Genomic DNA, 26,353 nt, shown 5'->3' with positions numbered 1-26,353 from the left:
AAGTATATCTAAACATAGCAGCTGTTCCACCTGTTCTGTTAGAGCTCCCCTTTTTGTACATGATGCTACTTCTGTGCAAAACACTTCCTCCAACAAGATCCCAATTACCCTCAATACCAGGCTAATATCTCCTTCTCCTGTGAAGCTTTCCTGGACTTCACCCCAGCCTAGTTTCTCTTTTCATTGTTTTCCCATAGCACTTAGTACCTAAATCTACAATAGCTTATTCTAACAAGCTGCTTTTGTGTCTACCAATGAGTTCCCAAAGAGTAAGAAATATAGTTTATACTCCCAGCATTGAGACTTAAGACATAGAAAATAATCAATATGTGATCAATGAAAAATCTCAAAGTGGCAAAGCGCCTGCTGCATAAAAACAAAACGAAAACACACACACAAAAACACATAAACACACATACCATTTCAAATGAAGACTCAAACCCTAACAATGAATAAAAATTTTCCTATACAATGTCCTTTCAGATTTTAATATTTAAGCAATTAGTCCAGGCACTTTAATTGTCAATACAGCCTTTTTTCGACTTTTTAAAAAGGGAAATATTTTACTTTGTTTTTTTGTTTGCTAGCAAAATGCAATTCTTGCCAAGTTTACTGCTGGTTAATACCTCCATAAGCTTCACTAATCCAGACTTCACTTACTATAGCTGCTTCAGAGTACCAAGGTAAACAGGAGAAATATTTATTGAGGACACTGAAAAGTAAAGTGATTCTATAGAATTATAATAATAGCTTAACAAATATATTAATTTGCTCATAATGCCTGTGGAACACGATTGGAACAGTCAGATTCATGGTTTCCAACCTCTGGCCACAACCAGCATACCCAAGTGCCCTTCCATACCAGCCACAGCAGTCCATGACAGCACTATCATAGCGGCGTTAATAAGCATGCAGAGTGCAGCCCATTCCTTCTCTTTTCCCCCACTACTCCACATGCCCAAGAGATCTCTTACTTCCAACCAGTGGCCCTAGCACTTTCTATATCATCAGTCTCATCATCTGGTCTACTGAGCCCCACATTGGAACTTATACGCTGCATTAAACTAAGAGATACAGGAAAGAATTTGAGACAAGCTGTTCTTCAAGTTTTCCAGAACTACACTTCCACCACAGTAGGACTGAAAGAGTCCTAAATCACATTCAGTTGCAAACACTAGTGAACCAAAATACAACAGAAAAAAGAAAAAAATCTCACAAAAGGAAAAGCTAATAAGCTTGAGTGATAATGAAATAATAATAGTCTTTGGCCTTGCTACAACTGGTATGAAACACCTGAGAGGCTCTAGGACTGCATTTTTCTCAGTTTCATTGTGGACTTCTAAAAATTCCATAGATAAATAAGGATCTTTATTATGGCCAATCTCTTCAACAAGACAGTTACCTCTACTCAAGGACATTGTCTTAAAACTATTTTTTTATTACATATGTATTTTAAGTTTATTATATTTTTACTGAAGTATAGTCTCAATATGTAACAGCTAGAAAAAATGTTTTAGGGATCTGAACTCTCCCATTTCTAGAGGGTATGCCTCAACTTCCTGCTCCTACTTACCTACCAACCAGCTCCTTCTTACAGTACACATTGTATCCCTAGCCTTTTTCAACTCTTTAACTGATGCATACACTCTCCCTTAAGGCACAAAAGCTAACTTTGTAGAGTACTGCCTTACGTGGAATCCAGGCCCATTTACTCCCCAACCGTTTGTGCCTGATCACCCATTTTCTAGACTCTTTATATTTCCTTCTAATCCCATGGCGATAACGGCATGACCTTTGGACTATCTCCGTGATTTTGGATTTAAGCTGCCTTCACATTTCCTCTGTATTTCCTTCTACAATACTTTGGTATCCACAATTGGGTATCCCTCATTGTGTCCAGTGAGTCCATCGGACTCTGAAATCTATATCCCTCACTGTCTCCTAGACTAGCTGACTCCAAAATTTATATTCTTATCTGTTGCAATTTGCAAAAAAAATGATTTCAGATAGGATGCTTTCAGTTAACTATTTCAGTGAATAGAAAAGGGTACTATTTCTTAAATGAAGCAAATTCAAGAAATAGATCATAATCATGAAAAGCAAATCTATATAGTATATCCATAAAGGTCACAGAGCACGTAAAATGCCATCTTACATTTGTCATTCACCTTTACACTGATCACTGTAGAATTCAACTAACTCCCTGTAAGTATTACCAAACTGCTCATATGGCGGCAGCAGGCTCATAGTAAGGCATCTCCACAATATAGAATACAATTCAGAAGGCCTAGCATATATGGTTATTTTAGAGGGAAAGTAAGTTGTATCATGATTTTAATCATCCAAAGGCACTGCTATGAGCAGTGGTCCAAACAGTATGTACCCTCTTGTTACTAAGATGGCACTGGTTCACGCTCATCCAGAAGCAGATTATCAAACACACTGTAATGGTAAGGGTTTTAAAATCAGCTCCTATCTGAATTTCTCAGTTTAATAGCAGAAGTAACATGTCTGAAAATTAGCCAATCCGTTGTTAAATGAAACGCTGGATTTAAGGCCAGACAAATTTTGGTTCAGGTTGTGACTCTACTTTAAGACTCTGAACAATGTTATACTGTAGAGGCTTACTTAGTTTTCTCAACTGAGGTAACAACAATAATATCATTTATCTTATATAGCTTGTATGACTCAAATGAAATAATAGTTATAAAAGTTCTAGTTCCTTCCCTGCTTCCTCCTCTACAAAGAATATACTCTTGATCCAAACTACTCTTTATGGAAATGAGTGATGCAGGAAAAACCAGGAAAGGCGGAAGAGATAGTATAAGTCCACCAATATCCCCTGAGCAAAAACAATTCAACCATACACTACTACTAACATATAAATAAAATTATCTGTGTGTGTGTGTATGTGTGTGTAAAATGCATTGCATACCAATAGGTAATTGGTGACGAAATGGCTAAAAACAGCATTAACTGCCATCTTACTGAGGCAATTCAGGCAATTTATTAAAACAGAGTTATTAATTCCATTTTAATTAAACTTTGTTAATTCTATATATAAAACAGCAACTTGCTTATGTTTCAGTCAAAACACTTTGCTCTTCTTCCCCATACCTTAGACTGAAATCTATCAGATGTCAGGTCAACAACAGCTCTGTAAAATGTATTAGAAATACATATGTGTATAAGTAGAACTATTACAAATAAAAGAACCCTCATCCCCTTAGGGACAGCAACAGTGTTTTCTCTGCTAAGTACCACAATATACATACATATTATATATGCTCTACACTAACAAACTGATATGTAAAATGATTTGCTTCCATCTTGAAAGTGTTTTGTTTTTATTTTAACTTTCCTATTTTTGTTTCACAATTGGTGGAAACTGTAACTTAAAAGATTAGTAACAAAATAGTCAGGAAAAAATATAAAATTAGGATAATGGTTGATGAAATAGGAGATTGAAAGGACATTTAAGTACCTGTAATAACCAAAGAGCAATAAATATTTACATTATGTTTTACAACTTATATAGTGCTTAAATAGTATATTATTTCAGTACAGGCTCACAATAACCCTATTCCATTATAAAATGCTAATATTTTACATGAAAGTAAGCTAGGAAACACTAAGGACTAGTCCTCTACAGTAATGAACTAGAGGATTCAGAAATCAAAACCGGTTCTTCTAGCCAAAAATTACACATATGCTCTACAATGCTACCATGTATATTAAAATGATGAAATCAAGCTTACTGAGAAAGCTAGTTGAAAAGAACAACAAAATGGATAAACTTCCAGCCAGACTGACTGGAACAAGAATGAAAGAGGAGGCATCAATACATATCCTATAGACATTAAAAGGATAATAGGGAATATGATTAACAACTATGTCAATATATTCAACAACTTAGATTAACTGGACAATTACTTGAAAGACACACACTACCAATGCTTACTCAAAACAAATAGAAAATTTCCCTAAATCTACTACAGAACTTAAGTTCGTAGTTTAAAACCTTCCCACAAACAGAACTCCAGACCCACATGGCTTCAATAGTGAATTCCAGCATACATTCAAGAATAAGTATTATCAGTTTTACACAAACTCTTCAATAGTGAGAAACAAATACTTCCCAACTCATTTTACGAGGAATTACCCTAACATCAAAACTGGAGAAAGATATCACAGGAAAAGAAAAACAGATCATCAAATCACTCATAGAAGTAATTGCAAAGTTTCTTAGCAATATGTTAGCAAATCAAATCCAGTGTTGTATGAAAAGGTTATTACACTGCGATCAAGCAGTTTTTATCCCAGGAATGCAAAGGTGACTTAACACTGAAATATCAGTCACTGTAATTCATCACATTAATAAAGATTAAGAAGAAAAACTATATGATCATTTCAATAAAATCAGAAAAAGCATTTGATAAAATTCAACACTGATATTAACTTACTGATGATGAAAAAAAAAACCCAGTAAATAGGAATAGAAAGGAATTTCCTCAGACTGATAAAGGATATATCTTAAAACCTAACGCTAATAGTATACTTAATGGTGAAATACTTAATGCTTTCCCCAAGACTGAGAATAAGTCAAGACTGTTACGATTACTAATTGAAGGTCCTAGACAGTGCAATAAGGTACAAAATGAAATAAAGAGGCATCTACTGGGCCTCCCTGGTGGCGCAGTGGTTGAGAGTCCGCCTGCCGATGCAGGGGATGCGGGTTCGTGCCCCGGTCTGGGAGGATCCCATATGCCGCGGAGCGGCTGGGCCCGTGAGCCATGGCCGCTGGGCCTGCGCATCCGGAGCCTGTGCTCCGCAACGGGAGAGGCCACAACAGTGAGAGGCCCACATACCGCAAAAAGGAAAAAAAAAAAAAAAAAAAAAAAAAAGAGGCATCTACTAAAAAAAACTGCTAAGACAAGTAAGTGAGTTTAGCAAGGTCTCAGGATATAAGGTCAGTATACCAAAAAATTTGCATTTTTATATACTAGCATAAAGCAATATGGAATATTTGTGAATGAATTTAACAAAAGATGTTTAAGACTGACATGCTGAAAACTGTAAAACACTGAAACATCAAAGAAAATGAAATAAAGGGAGAGATATATTGTGTCCCATGAATTGGAGTACTCAGAGCTAGATCCACACAAACACGGCCAGATAGTTTTCAAGAAAGGTGCCAACACAATCCAATGTGAAAAGAACTGTCTCTTCAACAAATGGCTTTGAAACAATTTGATAGTCATATGTTAAACAAACAAAACTTAACCTCCAACCTTCCCTCACATCATGTTTTAAAAATTTAAACAAAAGGGATCACAGACCTAAACATAAGAGGTAAAACAACACAACTTTCAGTAGAATGCCTAAGAGAAAAAAATCCTGTGACCTTGGTTTATACCGATTTCTTAGATTACAAAAGCATGTGTCATAAAAGAAAGAAAATTTTAATTGAACTCCATCAAAATTAAAATCTTTTGTACTTCAAGAAATATTGTTAAGAAAATAAAAAGACAAGCATCAGACTGGGAGAAAATGTTTGACAAACACATTTCCAAATTAACTTACACCCTGAATATATAAAGAACTCTTAAGATAACAAGACAAATAATCACATTTTTTTAAGTGAACAGAAGATTTGAACACAAACATCACAAAAGATTTAAGAATGGCTAATAAACAAATGAAAAATGTTCAACATCAGTCATAAGGGCAATACAAAATTAAAACTACAATGAGGTGACATTACATAACCATTTACATGCTGCAAATTGAAAAGACACAATGTCCAGGATGCAGATCAACTGGGATTTTCATACACTGCTGATGGGGATGCAAAATTTTTCACTACAGAAAAAGCAATTTGCATATTTACCATGAAATGAAATACATACTTAACATAAAAACTAGCAATCTCACTCTTTCGTATTTACTCAAGAGATAAAAATACATACCTGCAGAAGACCTTTATTCAAGACCTAGCAGATTTATTTACAATAACCAAAAACTGAAAACCCAAAAGTCCATCAACTAGTGAATGGATAAACTGTGGTATATCCATAAAATGTAATACTACTCAGAATAAAAAGGAATGGAATTACTGATAAACTACAACATGGATAATCTCAAAAGCATTACGGTAAGTAAAAGAAGCCTGGCAGAAAAGACTACACACTATATGATTTTATTTATATGAAACTCTAGAAAAGATAGAATTATACAAACACAAAATAAATCAAAGGTTGCAAGGGACAGCCTAGGGAGAGGGAACAGGCTTCAAAGAGACACAAGGGAATTTTGGTGGGTGACAGAATTGCTCTAAATCATGACTGTCATGGTGGTTACAGGACTATTCAAAACTCAACAAACTGTACTTTTTAAATTGGGGAATTTTACTGTATGTAAATTATACCTTCACAGAGTTGACTTAAAAGAAATAAAACCAAACATATGTATTTAAAACTTACCGCAGCACTACAACCGGGGAAATTGAAAAAAGTATCAGGACCATGTCTTTGTGGCATCTGATTAAGAACTGATAATAATTTTACTGCATGTCTTGGCTAAGGAAACAAGAAAAAGAAATGTCACTGTACAAATTTAACAAAAATACCTAATATATCACCTTAAGCACCAGAATGTTTTCTAACTTGAAAGAAAATTAATTTTAAATCGTTTAATAAACTCTTTAAGAGGAACAATTTCCATTACAAATTCAAGTTTATAGTTCTCTAGAGACGAACTGTTGAACATTAAGTATTAATGCAATGATATTGAATACTTTTCCCTCTGACCACGGCTTACCCAGGATATTGAATACTTTTCCCTCTGACCACGGCTTACCCAGATTCCACTTTCTCCTCGAAGCATGCTGAACAAAAGCTTCAACTCCTTGACAGTGATGCTGTAGCTGGCAAGAACCCCCAACATATCAACTAGAAGATCTTCAAAGGAAAATAAAGTTATTCTGAACTCTAGTCATGAGCTGCCATCTGTCAAGGTAAATATACTTTTTGAAAGAGCAAGAGTTACCTTGTCATTTCTACATATATATGGATATGTATTATAGCTAAATGTCCTCATGAATAGCCATTTTAATTAACAATTTTTAATTCATCAGATAAGCAAAAAATTATATTTGAATTTTAGGATTTTCTTCCCATCAGAATTACCATTTCAATTAAGTTCTTTGAAAAATTACATAAAATGGATTTTATAAATTCCCAGAATACACACACATACGTGCACACACACACACACACACAAATCTGCTATATGCTGGGAAAAGTAGGCAAAACAATGCAATGGTACAATGATTTAGCATTGTAAATTTGTTATTTTCAAATGAAAAAGTGATGGTTAACCACATTTTCTTTTAGAATTATCTACTCTTAATAAAGTACATTCTTGAAATAGTCCTTGGCCCATTAACAACAATTTGGGGCACTCACTCCTTGCCTGGCATTATTCCAAGTGGTTTACATGCATTAACTTCACAAATCCTTATAACAAGCCTGTGAGGTAAGTATTATTATTATCCCCTTCTAAAAATTAGGAAAGTGAAGCATAGATAACTTAATCACACTGCCCAAGAACGCACTCTAGTAAGTGGTAGTCAAAATTCAAACCTAGGCAGTATGGCTCCAGAGCCCTCACTCTTACTTACTAGTCTCTAAATAGAAGTACCATTTGAACATCTGACTAGTGGTATCCATTATGATAATGTGTTTATGTTCATATAAGAGACACACCAGCTCACCAGATAATAAGAAAAAATTATACATTTAATCTCGTCTCTGATTACTTTCTCATCTCTAGACATTGTAATAGTACCTCTATCAATCATTTTTTGCAAGAAATTAAACATCTAAATACTTATACTTCATTTTCTCAATTTCTAAAGCATGTCCTAAGAATTAAAGATACTACGCAAGTTATTATAATAAATACACATATACATTATAAACAATTTATCATCAATTAATAAAATAGGTTAGGTTAGGATAAGTTGAAATAATTATTGACATGTACTATACATTATCCAATATCGTAGATTAGTTAGCTGAACTTTGAGACTTTAAAAATATTTATAATGTATGTATTTCAAATTAGAAATTTAATATGGTTATTTTCATCAATAAAGAATTGACTTATTCTTACTTTACACCATTATAAGTAAGCAATCTCTATGATAAACCTGTGACTGTGGATATGCCATTTTAAAGAGATATCTTTTAATGAAAGACCATTCATCATTCAAGTAATAAAAATGTTCATAGTTACTACCTATTAGTCAGAATATCTGTTTCTAAGAAAAAATTCTAGATAAAAACCAAGCACTTTAAAATCCTAAGTTAATATAAAGCATTTTTAAGCAATTAGCTGCAATGACAAAACCTTCATAGAAGATTTCTTAAAGGTATGCCTACAAATACTATTTTAAAAGAATTCTACTTCCAAACCTTTATCGCATCTCCTATGTATGTCACAAAAAGTGATCTATTAAATTTGTATTTAATTACATAATTATTAAGATTTCTTATTTATTATACAGATAAGATAGCCAAGCACCTCAGTTTTTAATTTTATAATAAAATTTTAAAAGGTCTATAAAAAAGGTCTTTTCTGTACCAGATTTTTAAAGGAGAAAAAATACTAAGACTATGAAATTCTCTTATCAATTTACTATAGGTGTTTAACCACCTTCTAATACGATATCTCCATATTATTAAATGAAAAGAACTTCTTTGAACTTAGCATGCTACAAAACACTCAGAGTGAAAACTTAGTAGTGTTTTGGTGGTTACTGATCCTTCATTAGTATGTCATCTAAATTTTAATTTCTCTACGGAAAAGTAAGGTAGAGGTATTTTTCTAACACTTATTCATCACTTAAATAACAAAACGTGAAAAATTTGTGTTATCCACATCATCATTAATGAGAATAAAGGATAAAGGAATTAAGAAGCTTTGTATAACAGAAAATGTGAAAAGTTTTGTGGTACTATCATGCTTACTATCAGCTTACTTCTCAGGGCTCATGAATTATGTACAGTAAGCTAGTATGTTCGTAATTGTGGCTCATTTTCTAAAGTGCATTCTATAAAGTGCACTTTATTTACAAAAAAAAAGAAAGAAAGAAAAGAAAAAGAATTTTTAGGGCTTAAATCCAGATATGAGGATTCAAAGATCACATGATGTTCTATACAACATGTGTACATATAAGTTTATACATATAAATTCCTGTTAATGCTAAAATTTGCAGATGGTACCATATTTTCATCAAAAAGATGTTTTAATTTTGATTCTCATTTTTCATGAAGTTAACCATTAGTAACCAATATAGAGAATACTAAATCATTCTAAACAGAGATAGATGCCACCTTGAAAGCAATTAGAAATGATTTTAATATACTCTATAAGAAAAACAAAAATTTCAAAATATTGCTTAAACTTAAAAAGCACTGATCTTTATTCTTCATTCCATTTTTTCTTGTTTGATGTTTTGTTCTACTGATATTAAAATTAATTATGCATAGATCAAAATATTATAGAGGATTTTCTGGTGTTGAACTATTTTTAAGGATCAGATATGATCAGATATTGTGAGGAATTATACTAGCACTTTTAGAATTATGAAACCTTTTCATGTCAGAAGAAAGTTATACGGAAGATTCATGGCTTAAGAGAATCAACATTTCAAACTCCTCATTTTCTGGGAATAACTGTTGCTCTGGGACCATCTTGCAAAACATTTCTACTGAAGTGCATCTAACCACAGAGGAGAATGGACTTGCAGGTGGGTAAAGGATTGACAGTGAAGAATTACAGATATGAAAATTATTATTTGAAATAACACATAACAAACACCAAACTATTATTTTTATCTTGAAATTTCATGCAAATAGTATGTTCTAATTAACAATATATCTGCATTTATTTTAACACAAAAGTTCCTCCAAAAAAATATCAAAGTAAAATCGACACTTCCAAAAACTACAGCCTGCTTGTCCGAAGGCTTTTAGCACCTCCTGTCATAGTACCATATATGTCAGATTGGAGAACATGGAGTTCAGAGAACTTCTAATAAAGTGCTAATTTTATAGAAATGTAATATGTATTGTAATATTTTAATTATATAAAGGTTTAATTAAGTTCTACATAGAAAGGTACTGTTTATTTTTCTGATAGATTTCATAGCACTTATTCCACATTACTGAGATTTTCTAAAACCTGGAAAACCAAAATAGTAATTATTTTTGTCTAATACAGAAGTCATCTTTCATTCTTCAGGTTTCCCCTTAACATAAAAGGCAAATTTCCCATACATTTCTACTTATCTATTTTAAAACAAGGTAGCTTCAACAAAACTATATAACCTATAGAATATAAAGAGAAGTATATGAATCTTTATAAACATTTAAATTATACTTTCCTGTCAGATAATCCCATACCTGCTATCATGTCATCTACAGCACTCATTTTCAGCAATACTTGCTCAATTAGCCCAACTTCTGTACTAGTCTGTAAATTCCGAACACTTTTTCGTAGGATGGCTGTAAACATGCTCCATATTTCTGCTTGACATGTGACATCACAGTGTTCCAAAAGCTCTGTCATGCATGTTATACTCTCAGCATCCTGGATAATAAAGTTCATCTCCAAGTCAAACTCTCCACCAACCAGCTAAAAATAAACAGAAAAAAAATCACCAATGATAATGTGAGAGGTTACACATAATAGCAAAACAAATATTTAGCTAGCAAGAAAGTATTAGCTACTCTAAAAAATTTCAAGTCTTCTAGCCTGAAACTAATTTTGATAAAAATTTCACTACAGGTAAGTGAAAGGTGCTGTAAGAATTAAAACTAGCAAAGAGAAGTCTAATTTTTTTTCAATTTGAAAATGTTATTTCAAATCTAGAAAAATAGAGTAAAATAGAGCAAATGACTAAGAGGTGGGATTCTGGACAAATTCCCTTAAAAAGGTTTTGGCTTTGAAAAGTGAAAATTACTAGAAGATGCAGAGATCACTAAGGATAAATTTTAAGACATGAAAATTCATTTTCTTTTATATTACTAGACTGACAAATAAAATAGATGTAACTGAAAAAGAATAGGTGGGTCTAATCTCCATGTATAGAATATGAAGAAACATGAAAATATATTAGCAAACTTACAGTAAATGTTGAAATAATAGAATTAATGTTAAGAATGTTTACAAGAGAAATACTTAATATCTAGTAGTTTTTTTAAAAAAAAACGTGAACTGGGAAAGAAAGCTGATTTAATGGCAGCATATTTGACTTGTGGCATTATGCCAAGCGAGTCAAAAGTAGTACTCCTCCTCCCCAATGCTACTTTACTACAGCAATAGACAAATACACATGGAATAAAAGATACAATGATACTCCTATTCTCTATTGATCAAATCTCACATGAATTAGTTTATTCAGTAATAAGTACCATTCTTAAGGAAGAACATTAACAAACTGGATGTCTTTTTGATCTAGAGAATGGAAAATTTAGGCAGAAAATAATAGCCATATACAAAATGCGTGACAAATGTGAAGTCATTCATTCAACAAATATTTTATTTATTAAAGGCTAGAACTTGCTGTTCTAAGAACTAGAAATATATCTGTGGACAAGAAAAAGTCCATGCACTAACAGTGCTAAATTCTAGAAATAAAGATCTATATATGTATTTACATATGTTCTACTTTATTCCAAAAAAGGTTACATTTGGCTTATAAATTACATAAAGTATAAAAGAAGACATAAATAGTGAGTAGTTGAGAAAGAGGAAGTGAAGGAAAATAAAATTAGGTTCAGACAGGGGCTACAGATTAGATTCAAGAAGTCAAATTAATTTTCCATCAATGAAAGGTGTTCATTAATATGGATGGATGAGCACACTGTATAATATAAACTTGAAAATAATGGTAATAATAATACCACCACCTAACCTCACATGCCATTTAGTATTATTCTAAGTGCTTTACATGCAGTAAGTAACTTAATTCTCACAGCAACTAATGACAAAGAAGCGAATATTTTAAAAGTCTTCTAGAATTCAAGAATTTAAAAACAAAATATTCTCAAATTGTACAATACTATACTCTGTATATATATTTTCTCTGTAACAGCTCCAAAATTCAACTTTATAAGAAACTAGCCCTTATGCTAACTTCCAACCTTTTACTGACCTAGATATTCTCTCTGGTTAAAGGTTGGTTTTACTTCTATGTGTGAAACGACTTCAACTCCTCCTACTATTTCTGGTTTATTAACAAAAATAGCTATGAAAATGGTTAAGAGATTGGCTCTGAATTCAGACTTCCTGGATTGTGATTTTAGCTGCACCACTCACTTTAATGACACTACTTCTCTAAGCCTGTCACTTCATCTACAATATGGGAATAAAAGTTCCTACCTAATAGGGTTGTTGTAAAGATTAAATAAATAAAGTAATTGGGTTATAAGCACTTAGTAACAAAGTCAGGCATATAGTTAGCATTCAGTTAAGGAGTTAACGTTAGCTATTACCAGTTCTCTTACCCCAACTTTGAGCTAAAAATTGTAGTCATCTGATCACATACATATAAAGTACCATGAAACAGCCAGTGTAAACCTTATGTTTCCAGGAAAAGCTAAATTATTGTAGATCGTGTACTCTCTTAGATATTACTCGTAGATCTAGCAAAACCAACTCAAGCATCATTTTCACCGTGCCATGGTCTCACCAAGAATTGATTACTTTTTCATATTCATATATCCAACTGACTTGGGTCACTACTACGAAACCTGTAAACCCATGATTAGTAACTTAGTAGAGGTTCTCCAGAAGTGAACCACAGAGAAATAAACAGGTTTGAAAAACAATGACAACTTACTGACTGAACTAAAAGAAGTAGATACCAAAGTTTAAGTCTATAAGACTCAGCATAAATCTCTGTAAGAAATAGTATACACTAAAATGGGAGAACACTGAAGAATTTTTTAGACTAATCTCCTTAATGAGTTGTAAATGCTTAAGTAGAATCTGGTCTACCCAAGAACCATTATCAAATGTGTAAATAACAGAAATGGGCTCAATGGTAACAAAAAATAGTCTGCTTTTAAAGGAATTAACAATTATAATGTGTAATTCTAACAATCAAGCTATTATGTGAAGCCTAAGGCTCTATCTTTCACAGTTAAAAAAACAATGCCCCTTTCTATACATCATTTAATTACAAAAGAGCACAGTTATGGCTCCCTGATTTCACTGCCAGAAGTTGTAAAAAAATTTATTATAAATGTTATAACAGAGTGGACCTATGTTTTTGGATGGTCTTTCTAACCCCTATTATAATTTTTTTTTTTTTTTTTTTTTTTTTTTGCGTTACGCGGGCCTCTCACTGCTGTGGCCTCTCCCACTGTGGAGCACAGGCTCGGGACGCGCAGGCCCAGCGGCCACGGCCCACGGACCCAGCCGCTCCGCAGCATGTGGGATCCTCCCGGACCAGGGCACGAACCCGTGTCCCCTGCATCGGCAGGCGGACTCCCAACCACTGCGCCACCAGGGAGGCCCCCCATTATAATTTTTAATACATTAGTATTAAGGAGGCTAACTGCTTGCAGAACTCTTATTCCAAGATTAGGGAAATATTTATTCCTCACTTGTAATGAACAGTTCAATATTTATCAACTAAAGCATACAAGAAAAACTAGAAACAGTCAGTCTTTATTATTTAAACAATTCCCTAACAACCCTATGAGGAAAAGGCATAGTTGTCTTCAGAGAGGGAAACTGAAGATAAATGAGGTTAGGCAACATAACCAAAGTCACACATGAGTAAGTGGCAGAGCCAGGATTCTACTCTAGACTAGAAAATGTACCGAAACAACTTGCTATGAAGTCAAGAGTGTAAACTTAAAAAATAGAGATGGGATGTGTCATAGTAGCTCTATGAAGAAATTAGTGCTTTGAGAACAGTGTATGGGTATAATGAGGAAAGACAAAATGATTTCCGTGGGTAAGAAATGAAACATCAAGAGGTAGTAAATCACAATAAAGAAAAACAACCAATTTATTTAAAGTTGTTTAAATAAATTATTTCAGTAAGAATGTCTAAGACTTTGAAGGCTCAATTACAGGAAAATTAGCAATAAACACTAAAAAAGGAAACTCACAGGAAAATATTTTAAAAAGCAAAAAGCAAAGAAAGTGACATGACAGGCTAGAAAGCTAAACCAAAAAAAACCCAAACAAACCTAAAATCACTGTTACCATAGTACAAATGAGATTTATAAATCAATTGAGACTTCCTGTAAATCTGAATGTGTCAATATGACACTCTATTTGCACAGTTAAGGGTTTTCTTTTCCTCCAGGCCTTCTCCTTAAAATTCTAAAAGGTATTGGCATTCAAGAAAAGCGGTCCACAATGGCCCTTCCTACTCAAGAATCTGTCATAAGTGAATAAAATAAATATAGGTGAGCCTTTTTAATGAACTAAGTTTTATTTACATAAAAGCATAAAAATTACTGTATAAAAATTTAGAATATAAAATGCTGGCCTGGAAATGTATTATTTCTGAAAGTACTAAGGTTTATAATTACTAGCAATTTAAGTATCTTTTATTTTTTAAGTACAGGGTTTTAAATATCTTTATTTTGAAATCTTAGATTATTAGTTAGGATCATATGGAATAATTCAGTGTACATTAGACTAAATCAAACTGGATAATTATTAATCAGTTGGATTTCTTTGCAAATCTTTGCAAATCTGTGGATAAACTCTAAACGAGATAACATTGCTTATAAAGCCCCAGTTCAACACCCCACATTCAGCTTCCTCTCCCTTCCATTCCCTAGCTACTGTCATAAAAAAACATTTCCACAATGCCATCTCTCACTTCATCTAAAACTCTTTATAATGTTACTCCCTATGCACGAAATAGGGTTCTCTCCCAACCCCTAATTTTAACTTCCATTAAACATCCAAATATCAGTTTAGATACCACTTAATCCAGAAAGTCTTCCTAGTAACTATTAACACTGCCTTTCTCTGAACTCACATTACAGCCCATCCACATCACAGCAATCATTTCAGGATATCCTAGATGTTTACAGATTTCTTTCCACCCCCCACTTTACAGTAAGGTAAGGGTAAGGACCATTTCTAACTATCAACCATATCTACATCACTAGCACACTGGCAAACCCGTGCAAATTATTCAATATTTAACATGGAATGGGAAGACGGCAGGATGAGAGGACAGAAGGGAGGTAAGTAGGCTGGCAGGAGGGCTTCACAAATTCATGGTCCATCATCAGGTTGTAAACCAAAGACTTTCTACCATACTCTACTTTTCTCTTTTAGCAATGAATTGCTCTGAATGCCATATAACTTTTTTAAAGTTCCAGAGATGACCACAAAGCCAAAGAAAATGTTTCCTCATTCTTGTTTATACCCCTTGGTTGCATTATTTTTTTTCTTCTATTACCACTTAAAAAATATGTAAGGTTTCACAGGTAAAATTCGGGAGACATGTTATTGTCTAAGTAAGGGACTAAGTACACTACACACAATTTTTAGTTGTTAAAATCAGGCTTAAATGTATTTCCACTTCCAGTTTCTAACTATTTTCAAGTGAAATCAATTACAATATCTTCCTCTGAAAAAGAATGGGAGTGATGTCACCAAAAAACACCAGAGTGGGCAGCTATGTCCTCCCTAAAAAACTAATGATCTAGCAAAAACTGGCAGAATAAACTTCTGAAGATTTCTGGAATCAAGTCAAAAATGTACAACAACCAAGGGAAGACTTGGTGAGGAAGAAGCTACTGTTTTGTGGGGCTCGTCCCACCTTCAATCCCTCAGATTGGCAACAGTCATGAGGACGCCAGCCTGCACTGGTGGTGAGGGTTGCTAGTTCCAAAGGAAGCAATAGGGACCTTATTCTCAAAGAATTGTAGTTGTAGGTCTGAACCTGACTGGCAGCTCCTTCAAGGATAGACACAAAGAATTTTCTTTGCTTCACTCAACTCAGAAGGTCCCTAGAGCTAGAACACTTTTGCTGAAAGCATTTAAAGGCACATGTATTTGCTGCAGCACCTGGGGCAAGCCAACACTTGGGGCAAGCAACAGACAGACCTGGAAGCCTGGGAAGGAAGACGTGGGGAAAGGAGATAAATGTGGGTATAAGGTCTTTCAAAAGCTTTCATGTATACTGGGTAATCCAGAAAGCCACATGTATGCCCAGGGCAGGTCACACACTCAGAAAAGGTCTACAAAGTCCCTAAGCTTTCATTTGTAGCTGACCTTTAGGCTCTACACAAGTAGGAAGTAAAAGTTAAAGCAGAGATGTAAACAGCCTGACCAAACACTGAAGAAGTCTCCAGCACAGAGCAAAAAATGGGGAAGAGCATTTTCTTTGCCTTTTTTTCCCTTCCTTGGCTCCAGGCATTTAAGGTAACTCTGTCAAAACATCTGTTGCCCATCAAACTAACAGAACAAAGCCTTCAATGGCCAAAAGTGGCAGAGAATACAGATCTTATACAGAATCCAGAATATAATTTAGAAAAGCTACTAAGCAAACAGCAATAACAACACACAATAGCAACTACAAACTCAAGAGTAGGGAAAAGAACAGAATTTCCAGAGTTTCCACATTACAATATTCAGAATGTCCAAATTTCAACAAAAAATTATGAGACACACAAAGAAACAAGAAAGAATGGCCCATCAAAAGAAAAAATTAATTTTGTGTTCAAAATTTGATAACTGCTTTTATCTTATCTCCTTCCTCTATTCTGTCTTCCAGCTTATGTTTTGCTTTCTATTAGTTCACAGATGTCTTCTACTGTTGGCCAATCAAATTACTTATAGAAGCAGATACAATCTAATTATAAAGCTCTTGAATTATTAATTTCTAAAGAACAGATCTTCAATATAAAGCTATAACTGTGTGTAATTTTACAAAGAAACAAAAAAGTGAAAACATGATAATTAAGAACCACCATTCTGTGAACATTAATTATATGTTGCATAATTTATGCATACAGCCTCATTTAATTCTCATAACTCTGGGAGATGAGTATCTCAAACAAGGAAATTGAGGTTAGCATAAGTTAAGTAACCTGCCCAAGGTCCCTAAGCTAGTGTCAGCATCAGAATTTGTCTTGTCAATATCATAAAGAATTAAGAAGTATATCATTACCAGAGAGATCACCCACAAGACATAAATATGTACTGCCACCAGTCATCTAACCTTCAAAATCTGATGTTAAACATTAGCATATGTAATAAATGACTTTTAGATAAGTGTTCAGTAAATAACAGGAAAACTTTATAATTTGGACATGAACATAATAAAAGTTAATGATCCTAAACCCAGCCAACAAACCAAGGCAAGAAAAATAGAAAATTACTGGGTTTTTTCCTATTTCTTTCACACAAGTCCTCTCTACAAGTAACTTACATTGACAATCTTTCTGTGGTATAGGAATAACTATACCCAAGAGTATAACAAATGCTGCTGTAAATACCATCCATAAAAACTCTAGGGAAGGGAGGAGGAAACAAAGGGAATAACTATCATACAATAAGTGCCTTCTTTAAAATATATTTTAAACAACTTGCACTTTATCAAAAGCAAATATAGGGCCTCCCTGGTGGCGCAGTGGTTGAGAGTCCGCCTGCCGATGCAGGGGATACGGGTTCGTGCCCCGGTCTGGGAGGATCCCATATGCCGCGGAGCGGCTGGGCCCGTGAGCCATGGCCGCTGAGCCTGCGCGTCCGGAGCCTGTGCTCCGCAATGGGAGGGGCCACAACAGTGAGAGGCCCGCGTACCGCAAAAAAAAAAAAAAAAAAAAAAGCAAATATAACCATCTTTATAATTGCTTTATATGACTATACCAAACATATATGACAAATCCACCTGGCTACTAGGAGCCAATTGACATTTGAAGGAAAACTAAATGTGTTAATTGCCAAACCACTATATGCTTTTAAATTCTAACTCCTAGACTAACAATGAAAACTCTAATCTATTTCATAAATAAAAACAAAGTAGAGACTTCTGCAGACAAATGAAAGCTGAGAGAATTTGCTGCCCGCAGACTTTTACCATAAGGAATGTTAAAGTAAGTTCTTCCAGCAGAAGGAAAGTGATACCAGCTGGAAATTTGAAATGACACAAAAAAATTGAAGAGTGCCAAAATCAAGACTGTTGTTAAATGCAAAAGACTGTTTTATCTCATTTTGAAAATTCTTTAAAAGATAACTATCTAAAGCAAAAAGAACAATGCATTAAGGGATTTATAACACTATGAAAGTAAAACCAATGACAGCAAGATCACAGAGGACAAGAAAGGAGAAATATAAGTATACTTCTAAAAGATTCTTAACCTATACTTGAAGTAGTATATTATTTGAAGGTGGAGAGTAAGTTAATGCATATTGTATACTCTAGAGTAAACACTGAACATGAAAAGTAAACAAATACTAAAGATCTTAACAGACACCTTACTGAAGAAGATATACACATGGCAAAGAAGGATATAAGAAGATGCTCCACATCCTACGTCACTAGAGAAATGCAAATTAAAGCAAGAATGAGATACCACTACACATCTATTAGAATGGCCAAAATCTAGAACACTGATAACATCAAGTGCTGCTGAGGATATGGAGCAACAGAAACTCTCATTGTTTGCTGGTGGGAATGAAAATGGTACAGCCACTTTGGAAGACAGTTTGGTGGTTTCTTACAAAATTAAACATACTTTTGCCATACAATCCAGCAACTGTGCTCCTTAGTATATAATACTCAAAGGAGAAAAAACGTATGTCCACACACATTTTGTCCACAAAAATCTGCGCACAGATGTTTATAGCAGCTCTATTCATAACTGCCAAAACTGGAAAGCACATTTACAATTTCCTTCCCATGGAAACAGCACAGAATCTATATAATGTATGGAAAATTAAAACAATGCAAGAAAAACAAAGTTTTAACTAAACCTAAGAGTTGACTTTCAGCTACAACAGATTGTATATATATATATAACATGAAACACACCCCTCAAAACTTCAACTTCTTGGAAAAAGACTATCATCCATTCTGCAACACATCATGAATTTAAAAACTAAAAAAAACCTAAAAACTATCTCCCTAAAATAAATTAATTACTCTCTTGGCTCAGTCATAAACACTTGATGCCTTCACATTACCAGTGACTCTTCTGCTTTCTTCATGTCAAGCCCTAGTATTTCTTCCTTACTCATACCTCAGACTCAGACCTTCTTCATTTTTCCTAGCTCCCACACCAAGCAGTTTCAACATTGCTTTGTTGCCTCCTCACAGTATCTTCCTACCTCAAGTTACCACTAAATACCACCGCCAAATGCATCTTTCTACAACAGCACTTAGATCATAATAAACAGTTTCTCTACAACCTTTTTACTGAATGAATTTTTATTTATTTAATATTTGAATATCTAAATTACCTGAGTTATCTGAATTTATTATTTGAAATCCTTCTCACAGAAATAATGATCAGGCCCAAACTGGTAAAATGGAAAAGAGCTAGATCCCTACTTTTTTTTTTTTTTTGGCTGCACTGGGTCTTCATTGCTGAGCGTGGGCTTTCTCTAGTTGTGGCAAGCGGGGGCCACTCTTCGTTGCGGTGCGTGGGCTTCTCGTTGCAGTGGTTTCTCTTGTTACGGAGCATGGGCTCTAGGCACGTGGGCTTCAGCAGCTGTGGCTCTCAGGCTCTAGAGCGCGGGCTCAGTAGTTGTGACACACGGGTTTAGTTGCTCAGAGGCATGTGGGATATTCCTGGACCAGAGATCAAACCCATGTCCCCTGCATTGGCAGGCGGATTCTTAACCACTGCGCCACCAGGGAAGTCCTAGATCCCTGCTCTTAAATCAAAGCTCTGCTAAAACCTATGGGCAGAAGTACATTCATTTAGTATTCTAGGTACCTCAGGGTATTTCTCCTCTGAGCCTCAGTTTTCACCTAGGCCAAAACTATACAATCTCTAAAATCTTCTGGTTCTAGGATACAGTGTATTACAACCTCTATTGAGAAGATAACTGTGATGTATGCAACAGCTGTGGTGTCTATCATATAGCAAGGACAGAATTTAGAATCTAAAGATTCAAAGGGGGTAAAATCATTTTCAAAAGACTGCAGGTAAGGCACTGAATAAATTGCAAAGACTGCCTGATGAGGTAAAGAGATGATTCACTGATTCAAAACTTCTGTTTGAGAGAAATAAAAAAATATGTGACTAGAACAATAAAACATTAACCTTTGATTCCTACAATTCATAGAAGCTGCATGAGATAAAAAGGTTTTTGGCAGTACACACCAGGACAGGAATGTGACTTCCCAAAGGACTGTTTATATCCTAATGAGAAGAAATTTCTCCTTTAAAAGGCTTTCATTAGGAAGCAACAAAAACAAAAAATAAATGAATCAAACATTTAACTCAAGAGGTTGGGAAATTTTTTTAAAAAGCAAGTCTGAGTAAATTATGAGGAAAAAAATTACGTTAAAGCAGAATTTCATGGGTTAGAAAACAGAAAAATTATAAATTTGGTAAATAAAGCCATAATGTGATTCACAGAAGAAAAAAGAATAATATACACAATCCTCAGACAAAAAGAGAAAAGACTCTGAAAATTAAAAATTGAGATACAGCAAATAAGTAAACTTTTTTTCTCATGAGACATATGTTCCATCTGTGCTAATAAATTTACATAGAGAAAAAAGGAACTAAATTAAAATGTTTCTGAAAGTGTATCTATGAGTTGTGGGCTTATAAAATCTTTTCTTTTTATCTTTACGTATTTTCTGATTCTATAAATTTTCTAAAACGAGAATCATTTATTTTTATAATCAGAGGAAAAAATAAGTGGGGGGGGGAACTATAATAACTTTTGGTATCAGGAGTTATATATAAACACTAGACTATAAGCTCACTGAAGATAGGACCCACATTTGTCTTAATGACCAATCCATGAGCAGCACCTATACAGGACGCACTGTAATATTTGAAACTATTATATATCTATTAAACAAGTATTTAATATAGTTTTGTGAGATTGCATATTTAAAATGAGGTTTAAAATAATATTTACATTTTTAGAATTTTCAACTTTATAGTCCTTTGGCCTGTTTGATCAAAGAATTCCTGCCAATTCTTCCATAAAAATAACCTATCCCTTAGGTACAGAATCAGGAGCAAACCTAATGACATTCAACTTTGTACCTCTAGTTCCACTTCATAATATCCTAAGCAGTCCCTTCCTTATACAATTTCTCTTCTTCCCATAACACGGAAATTTATCAAATTCCTAATCAGAACATAAAATAAAAGCTAATTAAAGGAAGTGATAAGAGTCCAAGGAGATACTGATTAAGGATGACACTTAACCAAGAAGAAAAGGAACAATTCACTAACACAAGGCTAAATAATCGCTGTTTTATTTTTAAGTGCTAGGTAAAAAGTGGTTTTTACTGACCCACAATTGATCATGATACAAATCCTTGGAGTTGGGCCAACTTGGGAACAAATCCTGACTCTGCCACTTACTAAATTCATGGTTTCGCAAGTAACTTCTCAGTATAACACCACCTATCTCACAGGGACATTAGATGATTAAAGAAGCTATTCCACTTAAGTACCCAACAGTGACCAGCTTAGACTAGGCACCCAATTAATGTTAATTTCATTATTTTTCCAGGATGAGACTGGCACCCAGAAAAAAATGAGGAAAACTTACTGGTTTACATGGGAACAACACTCATGACTTTAACTTCATTAGTACCATGTGCTGATCAACAGATCTAAATGACAAGTGATTAATATTATTTAAAAATATAATTGCAATATTATTTAAAAAACAAAATTACTGAAAACTTTTAGAGACAGTAAATTATCACAAAGAAAACACAAATACACATTTCATACACAGGCATAAAAATTAGTAATTTCCCTTATAAATACAATACCATAATTGTGAAGGATTAAGCCTAAGTAAAACATCATGTAGCCTAAAATGTATAATCCTTAAAATGAAGATATATACCTAAACTCAGCTTCCATAAATATTTCTTAGAAATCCTAAGGAATATTAAGAGCAGTATCTAGTTCATGTAGGAATTCCCAACTATGGGTAGGTAATTACTTCAGTTTTCCTTGAGTTACAGCTTAAACTATATACAGAAGTCAATATCAAAACAATTTTTACTTGAAATAAAGTTTGCATTTTTTGTCATATTTACATCAACTAATGTAATATATTTGTTTACACAGAATTCAAACAGTTGTTTTTACTGTCTGAAAATTAAATCACAGCAAAAAGAGCAATAATTCATGTAGTTTCAGTGTATGGTAGTCAATCATTTATTCCTACTGAAGGGGATCAGTATATGCCACCCCAAAATATGCCACATGGGCATAGGGGTTATTTAAAACTGAAGGCAATTAAGAATCAACAGATATAGGAAGAGTCCTCTGCTTTCCCATTATCTACCTGAAAGCAGGGTATAAATTTACCACTGTCAAAGTGGTATAAATATCCCACCACTCCGGTGCTAGGGTGAGAAGAGCAACCCTTGTCACTGAAGATGGAGAGCTGGCCCCAAGATGAGTCTGCACACACCAAACTTTACTAAAATAACCCTTATCTTCCATTTGTTCTCCCACATATTTCCTAGTCACTTCCCCAAAAAGTATCGTCCCTCGGAGTCCAAGCCCTCTTTCCTTTGTTGAAGGGGTATATAAGCTCTTTGAATTTCACTTCTTTTCTGTGAATTGTTCCCAACCATCTATGTCCCTGCATCACCATAGCATACCTTCTACTGGGTTATTCCCATCAGCATGCAAATGCACTAAAAGCGTTTTTTCTTCAAAAAAAAAAAAAAAAAACAACATTGACTCTACTTCACTCTTCAGCCATTAGCCTATTTCTCTACCCTTGTTTATTGAAGCCCCCTCATTCCCAGAGTTGGCTTGGTATTTGGAGTTCAATCGACTGGATATACTGCGTTTGTGGTCAAGGGGAGCATTTACAGGAATGCTGAAGTTTGGTTTGCTGATGTGGCACATTGGGCAGAAGCTGCTCCATCTTGGGCCTACAGATTTATTTCAACAATAGAAAACACAAAGATGATAGGAAAAAAACTGATGTATTAGTGATCAAAATAGTGATCAGATGCTAATAAAAACATTAGGTTAATAAGAGAATGGGAAGAGGCCCCGGAGGACAATCTAAGGACTCTTCCCAATAAATGGAAATTTTTAAGTGGTTATTAAGAAATAAGGTGAATAAAGCAAATATTGATAGGGGTGAAACAAAGAAGAAATAAAAAAGGAAGAATCACAGGACATCTCAGTAGGATGGAAGTCTTTTGGAGGTTGTAAAGAAATAGGATAAATAAAACAAACACTGATGAGGTTAAAAATGAGGTTTTAATACAGCATTACCAAAGGCTGGGTGAGACAGAGACCCCTGCTGGTCCCCCAACATTAAAGGGCCCTAAACAAATCCACCCCATTTACTCCAGTTTGGAAAAAAATTTAAAGTCGGAAGGCAGAGATTACAATGAGAACCCTGATGTGCAATATCTTGGGACAGTGGTTATGCAGATTAATCAAAATAAAGACTGACAAAAGGACAGGGCCCCTTGGCTCAATCCCTGAATGAGAACCAAAGACTGCACAAGAATGGGTAAACTGATAAGTGATAGAAAAGTTTCCATACGCCTTTTATACAAGTCTCATGAATTGTGGTTACCAAAACGCATGGATGAAGTCCTTACTTGGGCTACAATTAGATTCAGAGTGTGTAAAAATGTAATGCATGGCATGACGGGATATGAACGTTGGAATGTTTAAGCAGGTATTATGTAAAGAAGTTGTATCAACTTCACCTGAATGTTTATGGAAATACAAGTTATGTCTGGGTGGGAACACTTTCCCCTCCTAGTGCTCTAAAGCCAAAACCAAAGAATGAAGTCCTATCAGAAGCTACAGTTATGAATATGAGTTGATGGAATTAAGGTAAAGGTTTGTAGGAGAATTGGTTATGTTTGAACAAGCTTTATGTGAAATGGCTCCTCCTTTTTACCTGATTGTATTATGGGGATGGACATTGTATCTGACTGGGAAACACTTCCCCTACCTAGAATTGTAAAATAGGCATGTAAATCCGGCCTTCAAGCAGTATTAATTGGACATGCTAAATAGGAACTAATAAGACTGCCTGAGCCCATGCAGTGTGGAATAGAAGCCAGAGTGCTGGAAGGGGCAAGTTCTGTGTGTGACATCAGTATGTGCAACAAACTGGGGCTTAGGGCAGCAATGACCGTACCTAAGCAATGTACCTCCCAGCAATGACTACTGGGACTTCAGACTGGAGAATTTCCAACTGAAGGGCATTTACTACCTTGCTATTGGACATAAGTAATTGAAGCTACCCCTATGACTGAAGAACATAAAATGATCTGGAAACCTGAAATAACTGTAATGTCTAGGATGATGTCAGAGAAACACTCTAATGGGGAAGGCCACGCCTGGGAGAGTAACATGTAACATAATAAAGTGGATATGGTCTATACAAAACCATGCTGCCTGGGGAATGCAAGGAGGAGATTCTCAGGAGCAGGGGGCTTCTTTTCCCCTAGGATTGACCCCTGAACTGTATGAGGAGCTGCTGGATTCCACTGTCACTTGGGCATTGCCCTATAAACAGTTCTTAACTGACAAACAAAGAGCTGCTTGGCAGTTCCAAGGTGAACGGACAACATCCTGTTTGGACAGCCACCACTCTGATCATAAAGCCACCACTGTGACCAAAGAAGAGATCAGCCTGGTGTGCTGAATTGCATACTGTTTTCCCAGCAGTGGTGGAAAAAATGAACAGTAGTAAAAAGCCCCTATGTTTGTGTTTTTACTGACTCATGGGCAGTAGAAGCCAATGGCCTGACCCTATGGTTAGGGAGGAGGGCAATGGAAACCTGGCCTATTCGACGGATGCCCATACAGGGCATGGCCCTACAGAAATCATTATGGGAATCTGAGGGGTGCATTACAGTAGCACATGCTGATGCCCATCAGAAGAACTCTCTTCCAGATTCATAAGGTGACTGGAATCGACAGATATCCCTGTGTACTCACTCAAATTGTTCACCTGGGCCCATGAAATGAGTAGACATGGGGCACCGCAGCAATGAAGAGATGGAATGAATCTAGACATGCTCCTCTTGCCCCCTCGGAGGCACAAAATGCCAGGAAGATCTGTTCTGCTGGCCAACAAGAGGAACAGAGACTGCAGGTGGTTACGTAGCACATTCCCTAGTGGGAAGGTGGTGATCACAGCTGGCAAATCAGACTGATGCTAGTAGCCCTGGGGGCTGCCAATGGGTCTTGACAGGAATAGACACTGACTCCGGATTGGGCTTTGCTTACCCTGTGTTAAATGCAAACAGAGTGCTAAAAAAGAACCAGAGCTGCACCAATTTGTACAGCTTACAGTCATTTCTTCAGACTACAGAATAAACTCTACAGCCCTAATGTCTAACAATGGGCAGAGCAATATCCTCCTCAGAGTGACAGTTTGATGGAGAATTGAATGCACAATTAAAACATTGGTTGTATTTTCTCCCATTCTGAGGGTTGTCTTTTGGTCTTGTTTATGGTTTCCTTTGCTGTGCAAAAGCTTTGAAGTTTCATTAGGTCCCATTTGTTTATCTTTGTTTTTATTTCCATTTCTCTAGGAGGTGGGTCAAATAGGATCTTGCTGTGATTTATGTCAGAGTGTTCTGCCTGTGTTTTCCTCTAAGAGTTTGATAGTTTCTGGCCTTAACATTTAGGTCTTTAATCCATTTTGAGCTTATTTTTGTATATGGTGTTAGGGAGTGATCTAATCTCATACTTTTACATGTACCTGTCCATTTTTCCCAGCACCACTTATTGAAGAGGCTGTCCTTTCTCCACTGTACATTCCTGCCTCCTTTATTTGCAAATGAAGCAACTGACAAAGGATTAATCTCCAAAATTTATAAGCAGCTCATGCAGCTCAATAACAAAAAAACAAACAACTCAATCCAAAAATGGGCAGAAGACCTAAATAGACATTTCTCCAAAGAAGATATACAGACTGCCAACAAACACATGAAAGAATGCTCAACATCATTAATCATTAGAGAAATGCAAATCAAAACTACAATGAGATATCATCTCACACCAGCCAGAATGGCCATCATCAAAAAATCTACAAACAATAAATGCTGGAGAGGGTGTGGAGAAAAGGGAACACTCTTGCACTGCTG

The 26,353-nt window shown here is 35.0% G+C and overlaps 1 protein-coding gene across 1 annotated transcript in view; it reads right to left on the bottom strand.

Annotated features, from left to right (window-relative positions):
• Positions 1 to 26,353, bottom strand: part of NBEA (neurobeachin) — a 610,373-nt gene that overhangs the window by 538,759 nt on the left and 45,261 nt on the right. Inside the window, exons 2-4 of the mRNA XM_060080316.1 lie at positions 10,470 to 10,701; positions 6,859 to 6,959; positions 6,483 to 6,578 (exon numbers count right to left, since the gene is read on the bottom strand). Of these exons, the coding sequence (XP_059936299.1) occupies positions 6,483 to 6,578; positions 6,859 to 6,959; positions 10,470 to 10,701 (429 nt within the window). The remainder of the gene's footprint in view (positions 1 to 6,482; positions 6,579 to 6,858; positions 6,960 to 10,469; positions 10,702 to 26,353) is intronic.

This window comes from Mesoplodon densirostris, chromosome 17, assembly GCF_025265405.1.
Source record: "Mesoplodon densirostris isolate mMesDen1 chromosome 17, mMesDen1 primary haplotype, whole genome shotgun sequence".
NCBI classification, from domain to species: Eukaryota; Metazoa; Chordata; class Mammalia; order Artiodactyla; family Ziphiidae; genus Mesoplodon; species Mesoplodon densirostris.
Note: the sequence above shows the minus strand (reverse complement) of the source record. Positions and strands in the feature narration are given on the sequence as shown.